Genomic DNA, 20,946 nt, shown 5'->3' on the forward strand with positions numbered 1-20,946 from the left:
AGATATATAATGTAATATGACATATAATCACACAACATACAGAGATATATAATGTAATATGACATATAATCACACAACATACAGGATATATAATGTAATATGACATATAATCACACAACATACAGAGATATATAATGTAATATGACATATAATCACACAACATACAGAGATATATAATGTAATATGACATATAATCACACAACATACAGAGATATATAATGTAATATGACATATAATCACACAACATACAGAGATATATAATGTAATATGACATATAATCACACAACATACAGAGATATATAATGTAATATGACATATAATCACACAACATACAGAGATATATAATGTAATATGACATATAATCACACAACATACAGGATATATAATGTAATATGACATATAATCACACAACATACAGAGATATATAATGTAATATGACATATAATCACACAACATACAGAGATATATAATGTAATATGACATATAATCACACAACATACAGAGATATATAATGTAATATGACATATAATCACACAACATACAGAGATATATAATGTAATATGACATATAATCACACAACATACAGAGATATATAATGTAATATGACATATAATCACACAACATACAGGATATATAATGTAATATGACATATAATCACACAACATACAGAGATATATAATGTAATATGACATATAATCACACAATATACAGGGATATATAATGTAATATGACATATAATCACACAACATACAGAGATATATAATGTAATATGACATATAATCACACAACATACAGAGATATATAATGTAATATGACATATAATCACACAACATACAGAGATATATAATGTAATATGACATATAATCACACAACATACAGAGATATATAATGTAATATGACATATAATCACACAACATACAGAGATATATAATGTAATATGACATATAATCACACAACATACAGAGATATATAATGTAATATGACATATAATCACACAACATACAGAGATATATAATGTAATATGACATATAATCACACAACATACAGAGATATATAATGTAATATGGCATATAATCACACAACATACAGAGATATATAATGTAATATGACATATAATCACACAACATACAGAGATATATAATGTAATATGACATATAATCACACAACATACAGAGATATATAATGTAATATGACATATAATCACACAACATACAGGATATATAATGTAATATGACATATAATCACACAACATACAGAGATATATAATGTAATATGACATATAATCACACAACATACAGAGATATATAATGTAATATGACATATAATCACACAACATACAGAGATATATAATGTAATATGACATATAATCACACAACATACAGGATATATAATGTAATATGACATATAATCACACAACATACAGGATATATAATGTAATATGACATATAATCACACAACATACAGAGATATATAATGTAATATGACATATAATCACACAACATACAGAGATATATAATGTAATATGACATATAATCACACAACATACAGAGATATATAATGTAATATGACATATAATCACACAACATACAGAGATATATAATGTAATATGACATATAATCACACAACATACAGAGATATATAATGTAATATGACATATAATCACACAACATACAGAGATATATAATGTAATATGACATATAATCACACAACATACAGAGATATATAATGTAATATGACATATAATCACACAACATACAGAGATATATAATGTAATATGACATATAATCACACAACATACAGGATATATAATGTAATATGACATATAATCACACAACATACAGAGATATATAATGTAATATGACATATAATCACACAACATACAGGGATATATAATGTAATACTGACATATAATCACACACATAGGTTGGACTTGATGGACTTGTGTCTTTTTTCAACCTCACCTTCTATGTAACTATGATGTGTCCTATCACTGATCTAGGTTTGGGTTGTGGGACAGAGTAATGATAAGAGTCGGAGAACATTACATTATGTGAGGTGTCAGGGGTTGACTATCTTCAGCATTCCAGCTTACATCGCTGACCACAGCTTCCACCTATTAGGCTCCATTCACACTTGTGCAGGTTGCAGTTTGCATATTGCACGTGCATTTTACGTTTTTCAATACACATCTTTGAACCATTGAAGTCTATGGAACTAAAAACCAGAAAAATAACCCTGGCCCGTTCCATAAAATGCACAAATGTGAACTACATCCATAGGAAACCATGTTAAATGGACTGTAGTGTGTTTCTGCAAAACTGAAACTGCACCAAAAATGCGTCGGTGTGAACCAGGCCTTAGAGGATTCCTCATATCACAGGCTGTGAAAATGGCATTGAAGTCCTCATAATTACATTCATCTCCTCTCTTTCCTTTTCTCTCATCTCTTCCCTGATCTTTATTCCCTCTTCTCTGCACTTCTGTTCTCTCCTCTTCTCATTTCTGTACTCTTCTCCTTCTCTTCTCTCCTCTTCCGTGCTCCCCGCTCTTCTTTCCTCATCTCTCATCTCCTCTCTCATCTCTTCTCTGCACTTCTGTTCTCTCCTCTTAATTCTGTACTCTCCTTCTCTCCTCTCCTCTTCCATGCTCCCCGCTCTTCTTTCCTCATCTCTCATCTCCTCTCTCATCTCTTCTCTGCACTTCTGTTCTCTCCTCTTAATTCTGTACTCTCCTTCTCTCCTCTCCTCTTCCATGCTCCCCGCTCTTCTTTCCTCATCTCCTCTCTCATCTCTTCCCTGCTCTTTATTTCCACTTCTCTGCACTTCTGTTCTCTCCTCTTCTCATTTCTGTACTCTCCTTGTCTCCTCTCCTCTTCCTTGCTCTCAGCTCTTCTTTCCTCATCTCTCATCTCCTCTCTCATCTCTTCCCTGCTCTTTATTTCCTCTTCTCTGCACTTCTGTTCTCTCCTCTTAATTCTGTACTCTCCTTCTCTTCTCTCCTCTTCCGTGCTCCCCGCTCTTCTTTCCTCATCTCTCATCTCCTCTCTCATCTCTTCTCTGCACTTCTGTTCTCTCCTCTTAATTCTGTACTCTCCTTCTCTCCTCTCCTCTTCCATGCTCCCCGCTCTTCTTTCCTCATCTCCTCTCTCATCTCTTCCCTGCTCTTTATTTCCTCTTCTCTGCACTTCTGTTCTCTCCTCTTCTCATTTCTGTACTCTCCTTGTCTCCTCTCCTCTTCCTTGCTCTCAGCTCTTCTTTCCTCATCTCTCATCTCCTCTCTCATCTCTTCCCTGCTCTTTATTTCCTCTTCTCTGCACTTCTGTTCTCTCCTCTTAATTCTGTACTCTCCTTCTCTTCTCTCCTCTTCCGTGCTCCCCGCTCTTCTTTCCTCATCTCTCATCTCCTCTCTCATCTCTTCCCTGCTCTTTATTTCCTCTTCTCTGCACTTCTGTTCTCTCCTCTTCTCATTTCTGTACTCTCCTTGTCTCCTCTCCTCTTCCTTGCTCTCAGCTCTTCTTTCCTCATCTCTCATCTCCTCTCTCATCTCTTCCCTGCTCTTTATTTCCTCTTCTCTGCACTTCTGTTCTCTCCTCTTAATTCTGTACTCTCCTTCTCTCCTCTCCTCTTCCGTGCTCTCCGCTCTTCTTTCCTCATCTCTCATCTACTCTCTCATCTCTTCCCTGCTCTTTATTTCCTCTTCTCTGCACTTCTGTTCTCTCCTCTTCTCATTTCTGTACTCTCCTTGTCTCCTCTCCTCTTCCTTGCTCTCAGCTCTTCTTTCCTCATCTCTCATCTCCTCTCTCATCTCTTCCCTGCTCTTTATTTCCTCTTCTCTGCACTTCTGTTCTCTCCTCTTCTCATTTCTGTACTCTTCTCCTTCTCTTCTCTCCTCTTCCTTGCTCTCAGCTCTTCTTTCCTCATCTCTCATCTCCTCTCTCATCTCTTCCCTGCTCTTTATTTCCTCTTCTTTGCACTTCTGTCCTCTCCTTGTCTCATTTCTGTACTCTCCTTCTCTCCTCTCCTCTTCCATGCTCTCCTCTCTTCTTTCCTCTGTAGCACGGCCTCCTAGAGTACTGCTTAACATTACCTGTTCATCTGCATGGCTGTGACCTAGTGAACAATCCAACCCACCTGACACTCTGGGTTCAGACATCCTTGTATGCTGTGGAGTAATAAATCAGACACTTTGTGTATTTATGTTCTAAGAATATTTTACTAGAACCAAAAAAGAAGGTTGTTACAAAAGAGAGGGGCAACAGCGCCAACTCAGCAAAAGAATTCCTCCAAAAAGGGCACAAGACAATATTAAAGAAGACAATATTGTATAAACACTTCCTTGAGAAATCGGGTTACCTGCCAAAAGGATGTTACAGGTGACTGACTGTACTGACACTCTGAAAGAGATGGAATCAGGCCTACACTGCTATCATAAGGAGGCAGAATGATAATATAAGGAGGGGCCCTTTTTATCAGTAATGCCAATAAAGTCCACGTTGCAGATCTGATGTTCTTCACCGGTACGTTGGAGCTCTGTAATCCGATTAGGTGTAGTGGGAAACTGTGGATTTCTTGTAGTGTGGAAGGCTAGAGTTGTCTTAGCACAATATTTAAATATGGATGGATAATGGTTGGGCAATTTGCCCTCTCCCCAACGTCCAGACCGTTCTGATGTCTTTCGGACAGGAACTCATGTAGCGACACTCGTGCATCGGATCCGCTGTCTCGATCTCCCGACATGAAGCTTGACACACACCGAAAGGCAGGAGAGTGGTGCTGGAAGGATGTCCGACAGCAAACGGCAGAGCTAGGCTCCTCAGGTTACAGGCTGGAGGGTGGAACTCCACGTGGTAGGCCGCGACCTCCCTTCCTGTGTTTCACAGAGAGGTCCGTCTTGGGTTAGGCCCGGAAGGAAGAGAGCGCCGTGCGTACTTTACGCTTCTTTTATAGCTACTCCCAGCAATCTTCATAACAGCAGCTAAGATCCCTGGGATATGTAGTCCAGACACATAATCAGGTATAGCAATTATCTGGCGGGAGAACTACTCATCACACAGATATGATACATACATACATGCCTGATACACTCCGCACTAGAGGGACAGGTGAGGCTTTGAAAGACCCAGGATACGGTGCTTTACAATTGTAGCCCATTTTACTACACCTCATTTCTTATCTCCTCTCTCATCGCTTCCCTTTTATTCCCTCTTTCCTGCACTTCTCTCTTCTTTCCTCTTTGTTCTCCTCTTTGTTGCCCTTCTCTCCTTTTGTCTTCTCTGCTCCCCTCTCCTCTTCTTTGCTCTCCTCTGCTGTCCTCTTCCCTCCTCTCCTCATTTTCTCTACTATCTATATTCTTCTTTGCATTCCCTTCTCTCCTCTGCTATGGTACATACAGGGCATGTGACCTTTATTTCTGGCCCAGGGTGCTTGCGCTCCTTTGTCTTGGCCACCAAGTTTTGCGGTCTGCAACACTTTAAATGATATAAATCCAAAGTGTCCGGCGCACTCCATACAGCGGTATGACCCAGGAAGATGCTGTGGTAAAAATGGCGGATGGCGCTGCCAAAGCATGAGTCCAGTCTAAGATATCACCGACACAACATGTTCAAATAACCAGACAGGAAGCTTTAATGTCACCAACAGAAAGTAGCAATGTTTCAAGGCCACCGAGGGCCTCCTCCTTAGGCTGCAGTGACTGAGGAAGAGGCTCTTGTTGGCCTCAAAGGGTTACTGCTTTCTCTTAGTGTCCTGTCTTATTATCTAAACACGGTGTGCTGGTAAAATGATGCCCTGGACTATAGTATATTGCAGCTATGGATGGGATCCACCATTTTATCCTTTAATTTGAAGTATGTCACTTCTGGTGGTACGGCCCAGTTACCAGCCATTGGACATGAGCCTGCCACATGCTTCTCTTAGTCAGCACTGGCAACTCCTGGCTGCTTCCACTGTACAGCGCAGATAACAATTCCGTGTACATGAAGCCACTGTTGGGGCAGATTACGATTACATAGTATTACATAGTAGGTGAGGTTGAAAAGAGACACAAGTCCTTCAAGTCCAACCTATGTGTGTGATTATGTGTCAGTACTACATTATATATCCCTGTATGTTGCAGTCATTCAGGTGATTATCTAATAGTTTCTTGAAGCTATCAATGCTCCCCGCTGAGACCACCGCCTGTGGAAGGGAATTCCACATCCTTGCCGCTCTTACAGTAAAGAACCCTCTATGTAGTTTAAGGTTAAACCTCTTTTCTTCTAATTTTAATGAGTGGCCACAAGCTTTGTTAAACCTCCTTCCACGAAAAAGTTTTATTCCTATTGTGGGGTCACCAGTCCGGTGTTTGAACTTTGAAATCATATCCACTCTCAAGCGTCTCTTCTCCAGAGAGAATAAGTTCAGAGCTCACAACCTTTCCTCATAACTAAGATCCTCCAGACCCTTTATTAGTTGTGTTGCCCTTCTTTGTACTCGCTCCATTTCCAGTACATCCTTCCTGAGGACTGGTGCCCAGAACTGGACAGCATACTCCAGGTGCGGCCGGACCAGAGTCTTGTAGAGCGGGAGAATTATCGTTTTATCTCTGGAGTTGATCCCTTTTTAATGCCAATATTCTGTTTGCTTTGTTAGCAGCAGCTTGGCATTGCATGCCATTGCTGAGCCTATCATCTACTAGGACCCCCAGGTCCTTTTCCATCCTAGATCCCCCCAGAGGTTCTCCCCCCAGTCTATAGATTGCATTCAGATTTTTGCCACCCAAATACATCATTTTACATTTTTCTACATTGAACCTCATTTGCCATGTAGTTGCCCACCCCATTAATTTGTTCAGATCTTCTTGCAAGGTTTCCACATCCTGCGGAGAAGTTATTGCCCTGCTTAGCTTAGTATTGTCCACAAATACAGAGATTGAACTGTTTATCCCATCCTCCAGGTCGTCTATAAACAAATTAAATAGGATTGGTCCCAGCACAGAACCCTGGGGGACCCCACTACCCACCCCTGACCATTCTGAGTACTCCCCATTTATCACCACCCTCTGAACTCACCCTTGTAGCCAGTTTTCAATCCATGTACTCTCCCTATGGTCTAGGAACCCAAACCCCTCCTTACTACACCAGCTCTTCAGCCACTAGTTTACTTCCCTAATCTCCCTCTGCCTCTCTGGTGTGGCTCGATGTACCGGTAGTATTCCTGAGAATACTACCTTGGAGGTCCTCTTCCTCAATTTAGCTCCTAAGTCCCCAAAATCGTTCTTTAGGACACTCCATCTGCCTCTGACTTTGTCATTGGTGCCAACGTGTACCATGACAGCCGGGTCTTCCCCAGCCCCTCCCAGTAATCTGTCCACAAGATCCGTGATGTGCCGAACCCGAGCGCCCGGTAGACAACATACATCCCTCTGTTAACAAAATTAAATGGTAAATCCCCTTCCATGGGAAAAAAAATAGCAAATAAAAAATAATAATGTGTAGCATGTACAATTGCTACACAAGTTATGTTGTAATTGAATGTTATTAAAAATTCACTTTCCTTTTCAATCTGCAGCTGCTGTAATTCTCTGTAAAATGCAATATGGCTGCCAGCAGGTGTTCTGTACACAGATGGTATAGAAAGCACCCCCCAGAATTTCCTGCTTGTTTGATTGGCTCAATGATTTTCCCTGAATTCTGCACTAAGATACAAGTCATATTTTGGGCATCTCCTGCAACAAAAATTTTGTTTTTGGTTTGATACTCCCAAATGGAAATCACATCCGCGGGGATGCAGACCCTTCCATTTCCTCATTAGAGACCTGCAAGTGCAGCAGCTGATTTAAAATGATGAAGTCACTCCCATTCACTCATGGACACAACGAAACAAACAGCCATTTCTTCAGAATAACAAAAGTTAGGAATCTGCAACAAAATGAGGGAAATGTACATTTCTCAACAAAAGTGGAGTTACTCTTTAAGGGATGGAAGTCTTTAGTAAATCTCTTCCTAGTGTGGTGAAAAACAGTTCTGCATGGGATAATACCTACTGGATGTTCCAGTTTCAGGAGACAAATGCTAGAGACACCTCTGGTCTAACCCTAACCCTGTCATGTAGAAGTCCTGGGTTTCTTATTGTCATCTCTTCTCTCTTCCCCTCAGGATTATCTGCATGCAGCAATGACCCAGAGCATGAACCAACAGAAATCACACAGGGATGGTGGGAAGGCTCCTCGTGCATTGCAGGTGAGACACAATCACAGAGGCATTGCAATCATTCTGTCAAATCTTTTCATGGATGATGTCATTCCTATACTACAGTATTGGGTGAAGAATGTGTGTCTCTGGACATGGCGCAACCAAGCACAAGAAAAACTGTCTCATGTCTGAGAGTTTCTACAGATTAGAGAGGAGATAAATTTTCTATAGATTGGAGAGGAGATGGAGATTCTATAGATTGGAGAGGAGATGGAGTTTCTATAGATTGGAGAGGACATGGAGCTTCTATAGATTGGATTGGAGATGGAGCACCTACAGATTGTAGAGGAGATGGAGCTTCTACAGAATGGAGAGGAGATAAATCTTCTATAGATTGGTGAGGAGATGGCACTTCTATAGATTGTAGAGGAGATGTCACTTCTATAGATTGGAGAGGAGTTGGCACTTCTATAGATTGGAGAGTTGATGGAGCATCTACAGTTTGTAGAGAAGGTGGAGCTTCTACAGAATGGAGAGGAGATAAAGCTTCTACAGATTGAAGAGGAGATGGAGCTTCTATAGATTGGAGAGGAGATTGAGCTTCTATAGATTGAAGAGTAAATTGAGCTTCTACAGTTTGGAGAAGAGATGGAGCTTCTACAGATTGGAGAGGAGATGGAGCTTCTACAGATTGGAGAGGAGATGAAGCTTCTACAGAATGGAGAGGAGATACAGCTTCTATAGATTGGTGAGGAGATGGCACTTCTATAGATTGGAGAGGAGTTGGCACTTCTATAGATTGGAGAGTTGATGGAGCATCTACAGATTGTAGAGAAGGTGGAGCTTCTACAGAATGGAGAGGAGATAAAGCTTCTACAGATTGAAGAGGAGATGGCACCTCTATAGATTGGAGAGGAGATAAAGCTTCTACAGATTGAAGAGGAGATGGAGATTCTATAGATTGGAGAGGAGATTGAGCTTCTATAGATTGAAGAGTAAACTGAGCTTCTACAGTTTGGAGAGGAGATGGAGCTTCTACAGTTTGGAGAAGAGATGGAGCTTCTACAGTTTGGAGAGGAGATGAAGCTTCTACAGATTGGAGAGGAGATGAAGCTTCTACAGATTAAGCTGGCCATAGATCTATAAATGTGTGTATGGATGTCAGACGGCAGGCAGTGCCACCCATTGAGCAAATTAATTCAGTGTTTGGCCAGCTTTAGGGAGGATATAGTTAGACCGCTACAGATTAGAGAAGAAACAAGAATGCTTCTGAAGATTAGATGGGACAGCAGAGAGCCTCTATATATTAGGTAGGACACAAGAGAGCTTCTATAGACTAGAGAAGATACAGAAATGTTTCTTCAGATTTGAGAGGACACACAAGAGCTTTTACAGGTTATACAGAAGAACATCTACAGAGTAAAGAGGACACTGGAGATGCTCTACAATTGAGAGAACACACAGGAGAGTGGATGGATACAGAAGAGGCTTTGCAGAGTAGAGGGAAAATAGGTAAAACTCTGAATGTGAACATGGGTGAGGCTCTGAAGATTGGAGAGAACACAGGTGAGACTCTGGAGATTATCGGGGGCACAGGTGAGACTCTGGAGATTATCGGGGACACAGGTGAGACTCTGGAGATTATCGGGGACACAGGTGAGACTCTGGAGATTAATGGGGACACAGGTGAGACTCTGGAGATTAATGGGGACACAGGTGAGACTCTGGAGATTAGTGGGGACACAGGTGAGGCTCTGGAGATTAGTGGGGACACAGGTGAGACTCTGGAGATTAGTGGGGACACAGGTGAGACTCTGAAGATTATCGGGACACAGGTGAGACTCTGGAAAATAATGGGGACACAGGTGAAACTCTTGAGATTATCGGGGAAACAGGTGAGACTCTGGAGATTAGTGGGGACATAGGTGAGACTCTGGAGATTAGTGGGGGCACAGGCGAGACTCTGGAGATTAGTGGGGGCACAGGCGAGACTCTGGAGATTAGTGGGGGCACAGGCGAGACTGTGGAGATTAGTGGGGACACAGGCGAGACTCTGGAGATTAGTGGGGACACAGGTGAGACTCTGGAGATTAGTGGGGGCACAGGTGAGGCTCTGGAGATTAGTGGGGACACAGGTGAGGCTCTGGAGATTATCAGGGACACAGGTGAGACTCTGGAGATTAGTGAGGACACAGGTGAGACTCTGGAGATTATCAGGGACACAGGTGAGACTCTGGAGATTAGTGGGGACACAGGCGAGACTCTGGAGATTAGTGGGGACACAGGTGAGACTCTGGAGATTAGTGGGGACACAGGTGAGACTCTGGAGATTAGTGGGGACACAGGTGAGACTCTGGAGATTAGTGGGGACACAGGTGAGACTCTGGAGATTAGTGGGGACACAGGTGAGACTCTGGAGATTAGTGGGGACACAGGTGAGACTCTGGAGATTAGTGGGGACACAGGTGAGACTCTGGAGATTAGTGGGGACACAGGCGAGACTCTGGAGATTAGTGGGGACACAGGTGAGACTCTGGAGATTAGTGAGGACACAGGTGAGACTCTGGAGATTATCAGGGACACAGGTGAGACTCTGGAGATTAGTGGGGACACAGGTGAGACTCTGGAGATTAGTGAGGACACAGGCGAGACTCTGGAGATTAGTGGGGACACAGGTGAGACTCTGGAGATTAGTGGGGACACAGGTGAGACTCTGGAGATTAGTGGGGACACAGGTGAGACTCTGGAGATTAGTGGGGACACAGGTGAGGCTCTGGAGATTAGTGGGGACACAGGTGAGGCTCTGGAGATTAGTGGGGACACAGGTGAGACTCTGGAGATTATCAGGGACACATGTGAGACTCTGGAGATTAGTGAGGACACAGGCGAGACTCTGGAGATTATCAGGGACACAGGCGAGACTCTGGAGATTATCAGGGACACAGGCGAGACTCTGGAGATTAGAGGGGACACAGGTGAGACTCTGGAGATTAGTGGGGACACAGGTGAGACTCTGGAGATTAGTGGGGACACAGGTGAGACTCTGGAGATTAGTGGGGACACAGGTGAGACTCTGGAGATTAGTGGGGACACAGGTGAGACTCTGGAGATTAGTGGGGACACAGGTGAGACTCTGGAGATTAGTGGGGACACAGGTGAGACTCTGGAGATTAGTGGGGACACAGGTGAGACTCTGGAGATTATCGGGGACACAGGTGAGACTCTGGAGATTATCAGGGACACAGGTGAGACTCTGGAGATTAGTGAGGACACAGGCGAGACTCTGGAGATTATCAGGGACACAGGCGAGACTCTGGAGATTAGAGGGGACACAGGTGAGACTCTGGAGATTAGTGGGGACACAGGTGAGACTCTGGAGATTAGTGGGGACACAGGTGAGACTCTGGAGATTATCAGGGACACAGGTGAGGCTCTGGAGATTATCAGGGACACAGGTGAGACTCTGGAGATTAGTGGGGACACAGGTGAGACTCTGGAGATTAGTGGGGACACAGGTGAGACTCTGGAGATTAGTGGGGACACAGGTGAGACTCTGGAGATTAGTGGGGACACAGGTGAGACTCTGGAGATTAGTGGGGACACAGGTGAGACTCTGGAGATTATCGGGGACACAGGTGAGACTCTGGAGATTATCAGGGACACAGGTGAGACTCTGGAGATTAGTGAGGACACAGGCGAGACTCTGGAGATTATCAGGGACACAGGTGAGACTCTGGAGATTAGTGGGGACACAGGTGAGACTCTGGAGATTATCGGGGACACAGGTGAGACTCTGGAGATTATCAGGGACACAGGTGAGACTCTGGAGATTAGTGAGGACACAGGCGAGACTCTGGAGATTATCAGGGACACAGGTGAGACTCTGGAGATTAGTGGGGACACAGGTGAGACTCTGGATATTAGTGGGGACACAGGTGAGACTCTGGAGATTAGTGGGGGCACAGGCGAGACTCTGGAGATTAGTGGGGGCACAGGCGAGACTGTGGAGATTAGTGGGGACACAGGCGAGACTCTGGAGATTAGTGGGGACACAGGTGAGACTCTGGAGATTAGTGGGGGCACAGGTGAGGCTCTGGAGATTAGTGGGGACACAGGTGAGGCTCTGGAGATTATCAGGGACACAGGTGAGACTCTGGAGATTAGTGAGGACACAGGTGAGACTCTGGAGATTATCAGGGACACAGGTGAGACTCTGGAGATTAGTGGGGACACAGGCGAGACTCTGGAGATTAGTGGGGACACAGGTGAGACTCTGGAGATTAGTGGGGACACAGGTGAGACTCTGGAGATTAGTGGGGACACAGGTGAGACTCTGGAGATTAGTGGGGACACAGGTGAGACTCTGGAGATTAGTGGGGACACAGGTGAGACTCTGGAGATTAGTGGGGACACAGGTGAGACTCTGGAGATTAGTGGGGACACAGGTGAGACTCTGGAGATTAGTGGGGACACAGGCGAGACTCTGGAGATTAGGGGGGACACAGGTGAGACTCTGGAGATTAGTGGGGACACAGGTGAGACTCTGGAGATTATCAGGGACACATGTGAGACTCTGGAGATTAGTGAGGACACAGGCGAGACTCTGGAGATTATCAGGGACACAGGCGAGACTCTGGAGATTATCAGGGACACAGGCGAGACTCTGGAGATTAGAGGGGACACAGGTGAGACTCTGGAGATTAGTGGGGACACAGGTGAGACTCTGGAGATTAGTGGGGACACAGGTGAGACTCTGGAGATTAGTGGGGACACAGGTGAGACTCTGGAGATTAGTGGGGACACAGGTGAGACTCTGGAGATTAGTGGGGACACAGGTGAGACTCTGGAGATTAGTGGGGACACAGGTGAGACTCTGGAGATTATCGGGGACACAGGTGAGACTCTGGAGATTATCAGGGACACAGGTGAGACTCTGGAGATTAGTGAGGACACAGGCGAGACTCTGGAGATTATCAGGGACACAGGTGAGACTCTGGAGATTAGTGGGGACACAGGTGAGACTCTGGAGATTATCGGGGACACAGGTGAGACTCTGGAGATTATCAGGGACACAGGTGAGACTCTGGAGATTAGTGAGGACACAGGCGAGACTCTGGAGATTATCAGGGACACAGGTGAGACTCTGGAGATTAGTGGGGACACAGGTGAGACTCTGGATATTAGTGGGGACACAGGTGAGACTCTGGAGATTAGTGGGGACACAGGTGAGACTCTGGAGATTATCGGGGACACAGGTGAGACTCTGGAGATTATCAGGGACACAGGTGAGACTCTGGAGATTAGTGAGGACACAGGCGAGACTCTGGAGATTATCAGGGACACAGGTGAGACTCTGGAGATTAGTGGGGACACAGGTGAGACTCTGGATATTAGTGGGGACACAGGTGAGACTCTGGAGATTTTTGGGGGGCACAGGTGAGGCTCTGGAGATTATCAGGGACACAGGTGAGACTCTGGAGATGAGAGAGAACACTATAGAGCAGAAAAAGGGAAGGTTCTGCGGGTTTCAGAATGTACAGATGATGATCAAATTAGAGGGCACATGGGGGGGCTTTATAGGTCAGATAGCAGAATGTAGAAGATTTACATAGAGAGGATGTATTTGAGGCTCTGTAGATCAGCGATGTCCCCTTTAGTAGCTGATTGTTGTTGGTGTGGACAGGACATTTATTTTTTCATGTCACCACATTTGGTGGCTGTATTGGGATTATTGCCTTCATTCGTTGTGTCAGATCTCTCTACACCTTTGTTTTCTGGCCTCTGGTACACTGAGAATTATGAAGAATGAATTGGATTTCATAGTGCTTGGTTTATCGGCATATGGGGATATCCTGGAACACTGCAGTGAAACGTATATTTCTCCACTTACATATCAAGTATGACCTCCAGACCTCTACTTATTGTGCTCCTGTTCTGTCTAGGGACTTAGACCCAGTCAGTGTCATGTGGAGTCTTTCAATGTGACACCATCAGATGTTCTGAATTACTACTGTGAGCTTCAGATGAAGACCGAAATCCTGACCATAAGCCATGCTGACCCGGCAGATGAGAGTACGGTGCTGGCTCTTCCACCGGTGCAAAGGTAGGTTTATGTTACAGGCTCATTGATGACCTGGGAGGATGGGCCTCCCCCTTGTATATGGACAGGGGAGACCATCTGTATGATAAGGACCTGTCATATCCTGGCTAGTGATACTAGAATGTTATCTAATCTGTTGCCACTTCTACCTGCATACAGATCACTAATCATTCTGCCTGCAGGATACCCTTCTGCCTGCGGGACACCCTTCTGCCTGCGGGACACCCTTCTGCCTGCGGGACACCCTTCTGTCTGTGGGACACCTTCTGACTGCAGGACACCCCTTCTGACTGCAGGACACCCCTTCTGACTGCAGGACACCCCTTCTGACTGCAGGACACCCCTTCTGACTGCAGGACACCCCTTCTGACTGCAGGACACCTTCTGTCTGCAGGACACCTTCTGTCTGTAGGACACCTTCTGAATGCTGGACACCTTCCGACTGCAGGACACACCTTCCGACTGCAGGACACACCTTCCGACTGCAGGACACACCTTCCGACTGCAGGACACACCTTCCGACTGCAGGACACCTTCTGTCTGCAGGACACACCTTCTGACTGCAGGACACACCTTCCGACTGCAGGACACACCTTCCGACTGCAGGACACACCTTCCGACTGCAGGACACACCTTCTGACTGCTGGACACCTTCTGTCTGCAGGACACACCTTGTCTGCAGGACACCTTCTGACTGCTGGTCACCTTCTGTCTGTGGGACACCTTCTGTCTGTGGGACACACCTTCTTGACCGCAGGACACACCTTCTTGACCGCAGGACACACCTTCTTGACCGCAGGACACACCTTCTTGACCGCAGGACACACCTTCTGACTGCTGGACACACCTTCTGACTGCTGGACACACCTTCTGACTGCTGGACACACCTTCTGACTGCAGGACACCATGGCACATTACTCACATTGCTTATATCTTCTATTGTAACTGGTTATTTATATTTCCTACATGACTTTTGTTCCACATTAGTGGGAAGACTCACTTGTCTAGGATGTTTTCTCATGGTTTTCCTATTTTTATTTTGTAGGAAGCGTGTCCTTCTGCGGTTAGGGGAGACAAGTAAATCTTCACAACGTAGAGATCATAAAGGTGAGATGGTTGGCTCATTATGCAACTATTCTGTCTGTATTTTGTAAAGTCTGTCATGGTCTCTTCTTTCTGTCATCTTATTATATGTGGCACTATAACGGACCTCCGTCCTCAACAGGACTATGTCTGCCATAAATGCTTCCTCTGTCCGGTACCACATGATCCAAGACCCTTTTAGCCCACCCAGTCACTAGCCGTAACTCAATGTAGTGTGAAAAACTTCAGACTCTTTATTCAAACACATGTAACAGATCTACAACTCAGGGACACTCCCCCCTCCCCCCTGATCTCCTGATCACAGATCATTGCCCCTGATCACCTGGTCACAGATCATTGCCCCTGATCTCCTGATCACAGAACATTGCCCCTGATCACCTGGTCACAGATCATTGCCCCTGATCACCTGGTCACAGATCATTGCCCCTGATCACCTGGTCACAGATCATTGCCCCTGATCTCCTGATCACAGAACATTGCCCCTGATCTCCTGGTCACAGATCATTGCCCCTGGTCTCCTGGTCACAGATCTTTGCCCCTGATCTCCTGGTCACAGATCATTGCCCCTGATCTCCTGATCACAGATTATTGCCCCTGATCTCCTGATCACAGATCATTGCCCCTGATCTCCTGATCACAGATTATTGCCCCTGATCTCCTGATCACAGATCATTGCCCCTGATCTCCTGATCACAGATTATTGCCCCTGATCACCTGGTCACAGATCATTGCCCCTGATCACCTGGTCACAGATCATTGCCCCTGATCACCTGGTCACAGATCATTGCCCCTGATCTCCTGATCACAGATCATTGCCCCTGGTCACAGATCATTGCCCCTGATCACCTGGTCACAGATCATTGCCCCTGATCACCTGGTCACAGATCATTGCCCCTGATCACCTGGTCACAGATCATTGCCCCCGATCACCTGGTCACAGATCATTGCCCCCGATCACCTGGTCACATATCATTGCCCCCGATCACCTGGTCACATATCATTGCCCCTGATCACCTGATCACAGATCATTGCCCCTGATCACCTGATCACAGATCATTGCCCCTGATCACCTGGTCACAGATCATTGCCCCTGATCACCTGGTCACAGATCATTGCCCCTGATCACCTGGTCACAGATCATTGCCCCTGATCACCTGGTCACAGATCATTGCCCCTGATCACCTGGTCACAGATCATTGCCCCTGATCACCTGGTCACAGATCATTGCCCCTGATCTCCTGATCACAGATCATTGCCCCTGGTCACAGATCATTGCCCCTGATCACCTGGTCACAGATCATTGCCCCTGATCACCTGGTCACAGTTCATTGCCCCTGGTCACAGATCATTGCCCCTGATCTCCTGGTCACAGATCATTGCCCCTGATCTCCTGGTCACAGATCATTGCCCCTGATCTCCTGGTCACAGATCATTGCCCCTGATCTCCTGGTCACAGATCATTGCCCCTGATCTCCTGGTCACAGATCATTGCCCCTGATCTCCTGGTCACAGATCATTACCCCTGATCTCCTGGTCACAGATCTTTGTCCCTGATCTCCTGGTCACAGATCTTTGTCCCTGATCTCCTGGTCACAGGTCATTGCCCCTGATCTCCTGGTCACAGGTCATTGCCCCTGATCTCCTGGTCACAGATCATTGCCCCTGATCACCTGGTCACAGATCATTGCTCCTGATCACCTGGTCACAGATCATTGCTCCTGATCACCTGGTCACAGATCATTGCTCCTGATCACCTGGTCACAGATCATTGCCCCTGATCTCCTGGTCACAGATCATTGCCCCTGATCTCCTGATCACAGATCATTGTCCCTGATCTCCTGATCACAGATCATTGTCCCTGATCACCTGGTCACAGATCATTGCTCCTGATCACAGATCATTGCCCCTGATCTCCTGATCACAGATCATTGCCCCTGATCTCCTGATCACAGATCATTGCCCCTGATCTCCTGATCACAGATCATTGTCCCTGATCTCCTGATCACAGATCATTGTCCCTGATCACCTGGTCACAGATCATTGCTCCTGATCACAGATCATTGCTCCTGATCACCTGATCACAGATCATTGTCCCTGATCTCCTGATCACAGATCATTGTCCCTGATCTCCTGATCACAGATCATTGTCCCTGATCTCCTGATCACAGATCATTGTCCCTGATCACCTGGTCTGTATGCGGATCACATGGACATAGATTGTCACCCTCCATCTCATGGCGATGGATTGTCTCCCTGATCTCTTGATCGTAGATTGCCATCCTCCATCTCCTGCCATCTCCTGGTTTGATTTCTTTGCCCACCTTGTCATGGATCGTTGCCCCCAATCTCCTGGTTGTAGATAATCTCCTGTATTTTCTTACTTGTTGATCATGGGGTGTGACTTTTGGGTCATAGATTATGGCCCATGTTGTCAAAAACAGGTCTTCATAACTTCATGTAAAGCTAATAAATGGGAACCGCTAAGTGATGAGTGATTTTGTTAGTGGGCACATTTCTTGTTGGGAAGTATTATTGACTGAGTGTCATTTTTAATGTGAGAAGTTTGGCTTTCTTGTATAAATCTTTTTCCATCTCCTGCACCTATAATATCAGAGAAGTCCTGATCAGTGTTTCCACAGCCTGCCTGTAGACATCTGTCTTTTACTATAGACTAACCCTAACCAATCGCATGAGAAATTGTCAATTTGAGCAATTGTCACCCTAGGTTTATGGGCTGTGCCATGTACCCTTGTATTAATATTAGCACCCCCAAACTAACAATGAATCATTCTCCTGTTGATGACTAGGTAGGTTGTAGTCTTAGGGTTAGATGCTGCAGACATATTGTGATCAGACGTGTTTTGACCTCGTTTTCTCTTTCAGGTGTCTCCCTCCCTCCAATTCCTCAGAGACTTTTTCCCGGTGTCATCCCATTCATTAACTTACCTGTGAAAAGGATCTCCATTAACCCATTCACACCTACCTTGGACCTTCCAGGGGCCGCACATCTCACTGGTTCCCTGACACAGGAAGCCCATCAATATTTCTTTTTACAGCAGTCTTATTTGGAGAGTTATTACTGACATTAAACTAAATAAATATTGTCTCACCAGTCATTGTTTTATCATGTACTACCGAAAGTGTGCCGGATTATTAAACAGGGAGGAGATCTGAGGGGTTTGGGTAACTTTCCCCTATTAGCAGTATGGAGCATATAAAGTATAGAAAACACACAGCAGCGCATGCAGAGCAGAGTGATGGGGTGTGGGGTAGGTACAGTAAAGTGAGCATAGAGATAATGTTTGGGATGGGGTGTATGGGGCCCCGACATCCAAAATAACCTCAGAAACTTCTGTGCATGACGTGCAGATACATTGTAACCCCCTTGGACTTTTAGGACAGAAAGTAGGGTGAGAGTAAGTTTCTTTAAAAGGCAGTAATGACACTTTTATTAATATAGGTATAAAGAAGAGAAAAGGGGCAATACAACCCTAATAGCAAATAAAGTGCATAAAAACAATATACAATCGAGATAATATACACCGTTCAAAAATACATTGTGTAATCTAACCCAATATTGTCGAGTATACCCAGGTACTGCCAAAGGTGTACTGTGGTCAGTCCGTATGGCTTTCCAGGACACGTCTCAACATTGGAATTATTACTTCTTCAGGGGAAGTTTTTTCTGGGTGATTTTTCCTTTTTCTGGAATCAAATACAATCACTGGTAGTCATAAGAAGAAACCGTTCATTTCATATAGCGTATCACAATATAGCAATGGCTGTGAACATTATACAACACATGAACAATAGAACAAGCACATAGAACAATGGAAGATCCCAAAAATGGAGCTGGAATGCACAAGCCCCCCATCAAACAAATGAGCCCCCTGGATGAGTCAAAAAGACATCCACAAGAAGCGCCCTATTGGCTGCACCAGAAACACAGATCGTTGTATCTAAAATCAAAGTATAATAGGGATGACTATATATAGTAAGAGTATTGGAGAAACTATATTTAGTGACCACTATTATTACTGTATGTATGACCCCGGTCTGCCTCCTGACCACGCTGCTGTCACACGATGTATGACCCCGGCCTGCCTCCTGACCACGCTGCTGTCACATGGTGTATGACCCTGGCCAGCCTCCTGACCACGCTGCTGTCACACGGTGTATGACTGTGGCCAGCCACCTGACCACGCTGCTGTCACACGGTGTATGACCCCGACCAGCCTCCTGACCACGCTGCTGTCACATGATGTATGACCCCGGCCTGCCCTTCTGACCACGCTGCTGTCACACGGTGTATGACCCCTGCCAGCCTCCTGACCACGCTGCTGTCACATGGTGTATCACAGCTGCCTGAATCCTGACCACGCTGCTGTCACACGATGTATGACCCCGGCCTGCCCTTCTGACCACGCTGCTGTCACACGGTGTATGACACCGGCCAGCCTCCTGACCACGCTGTTGTCACATTATGTATGACCCGGCCTGCCTCCTGACCACGCTGCTGTCACATGGTGTATCACCGCTGCCTGAATCCTGACCACGCTGCTGTCACATGGTGTATGACCCCGGCCTGCCCTTCTGACCATGTTGCTGTCACATGATGTATGACCCCAGCCAGCCTCCTGACCACGCTGCTGTCACACGATGTATGACCCCAGGCAGCCAACTGACCACGCTGCTGTCACATGATGTATGACCGCAGCCTGCCTCCTGACCACGCTACTGTCACATGGTGTATGACCCCGGCCTGCCCCCTGACCACGCTGCTGTCACATGACGTATGACCCCGGCCTGCCTCCTGACCATGCCTGCTGTCACACGGTGTACAGACCCCGACCAGCTTCCTGACCACCCTGCTGTCACGGTGTATGACCCCGGCCTGCCCTCTGACCACGCTGCTGTCACACAGTGTATGACCACGCTGCTGTCACACAGTGTACCAACCCCGGCCAGCCTCCTGACCACGCTGCTCTCACGGTGTATGACCCCGGCCTGCATCCTGACCACGCTGCTGTCACATGATGTATGACCCCGACCTGCATCCTGACCACGCTGCTGTCACATGATGTATGACCCCGACCTGCATCCTGACCACGCTGCTGTCACACAGTGTATGACCACGCTGCTGTCACACAGTGTACCAACCCCGGCCAGCCTCCTGACCACGCTGCTCTCACGGTGTATGACCCCGGCCTGCATCCTGACCACGCTGCTGTCACACGGTGTATGACCCCGGCCAGCCTCCTGACCACGCTGCTTTCACATGGTGTATGACCTCGGCCTGCTCTTCTGACCATGCTGCTGTCACATGGTGTATGACCCTGGCCTGCCTCCTGACCATGCTTCTGTCACATAATGTATGACCCCGACCTGCATCCTGACCACGCAGCTGTCACACGGTGTATGACCCCGGCCTGCCTCCTGACCACGCTGCTGTCACATGATGTATGACCCTGACCTGCATCCAGACCACGCTGCTGTCACACGGTGTATGACCCTGGCCAGCCTCCTGACCACGCTGCTGTCACCCAGTGTATGACCCCGGCCAGCCTCCTGA

At 46.1% G+C, this 20,946-nt stretch overlaps 1 protein-coding gene across 1 annotated transcript; it reads left to right on the forward strand.

Moving 5' to 3' along the window:
* Nucleotides 1-8,134: 8,134 nt before the first annotated feature.
* On the forward strand, nucleotides 8,135-18,486 carry LOC141122109 (uncharacterized; the record flags this gene model as incomplete). Its single annotated transcript, XM_073611940.1, is given in 4 exon segments — nucleotides 8,135-8,218; nucleotides 14,113-14,273; nucleotides 15,316-15,377; nucleotides 18,258-18,486. Coding segments are annotated over 4 exon segments (507 nt in total), but the record flags the coding sequence as incomplete, so codon positions are not given.
* Between the last annotated feature and the right edge of the window lie 2,460 nt (nucleotides 18,487-20,946).

Source organism: Aquarana catesbeiana, unplaced genomic scaffold (assembly GCF_042186555.1).
Source record: "Aquarana catesbeiana isolate 2022-GZ unplaced genomic scaffold, ASM4218655v1 unanchor247, whole genome shotgun sequence".
NCBI classification, from domain to species: Eukaryota; Metazoa; Chordata; class Amphibia; order Anura; family Ranidae; genus Aquarana; species Aquarana catesbeiana.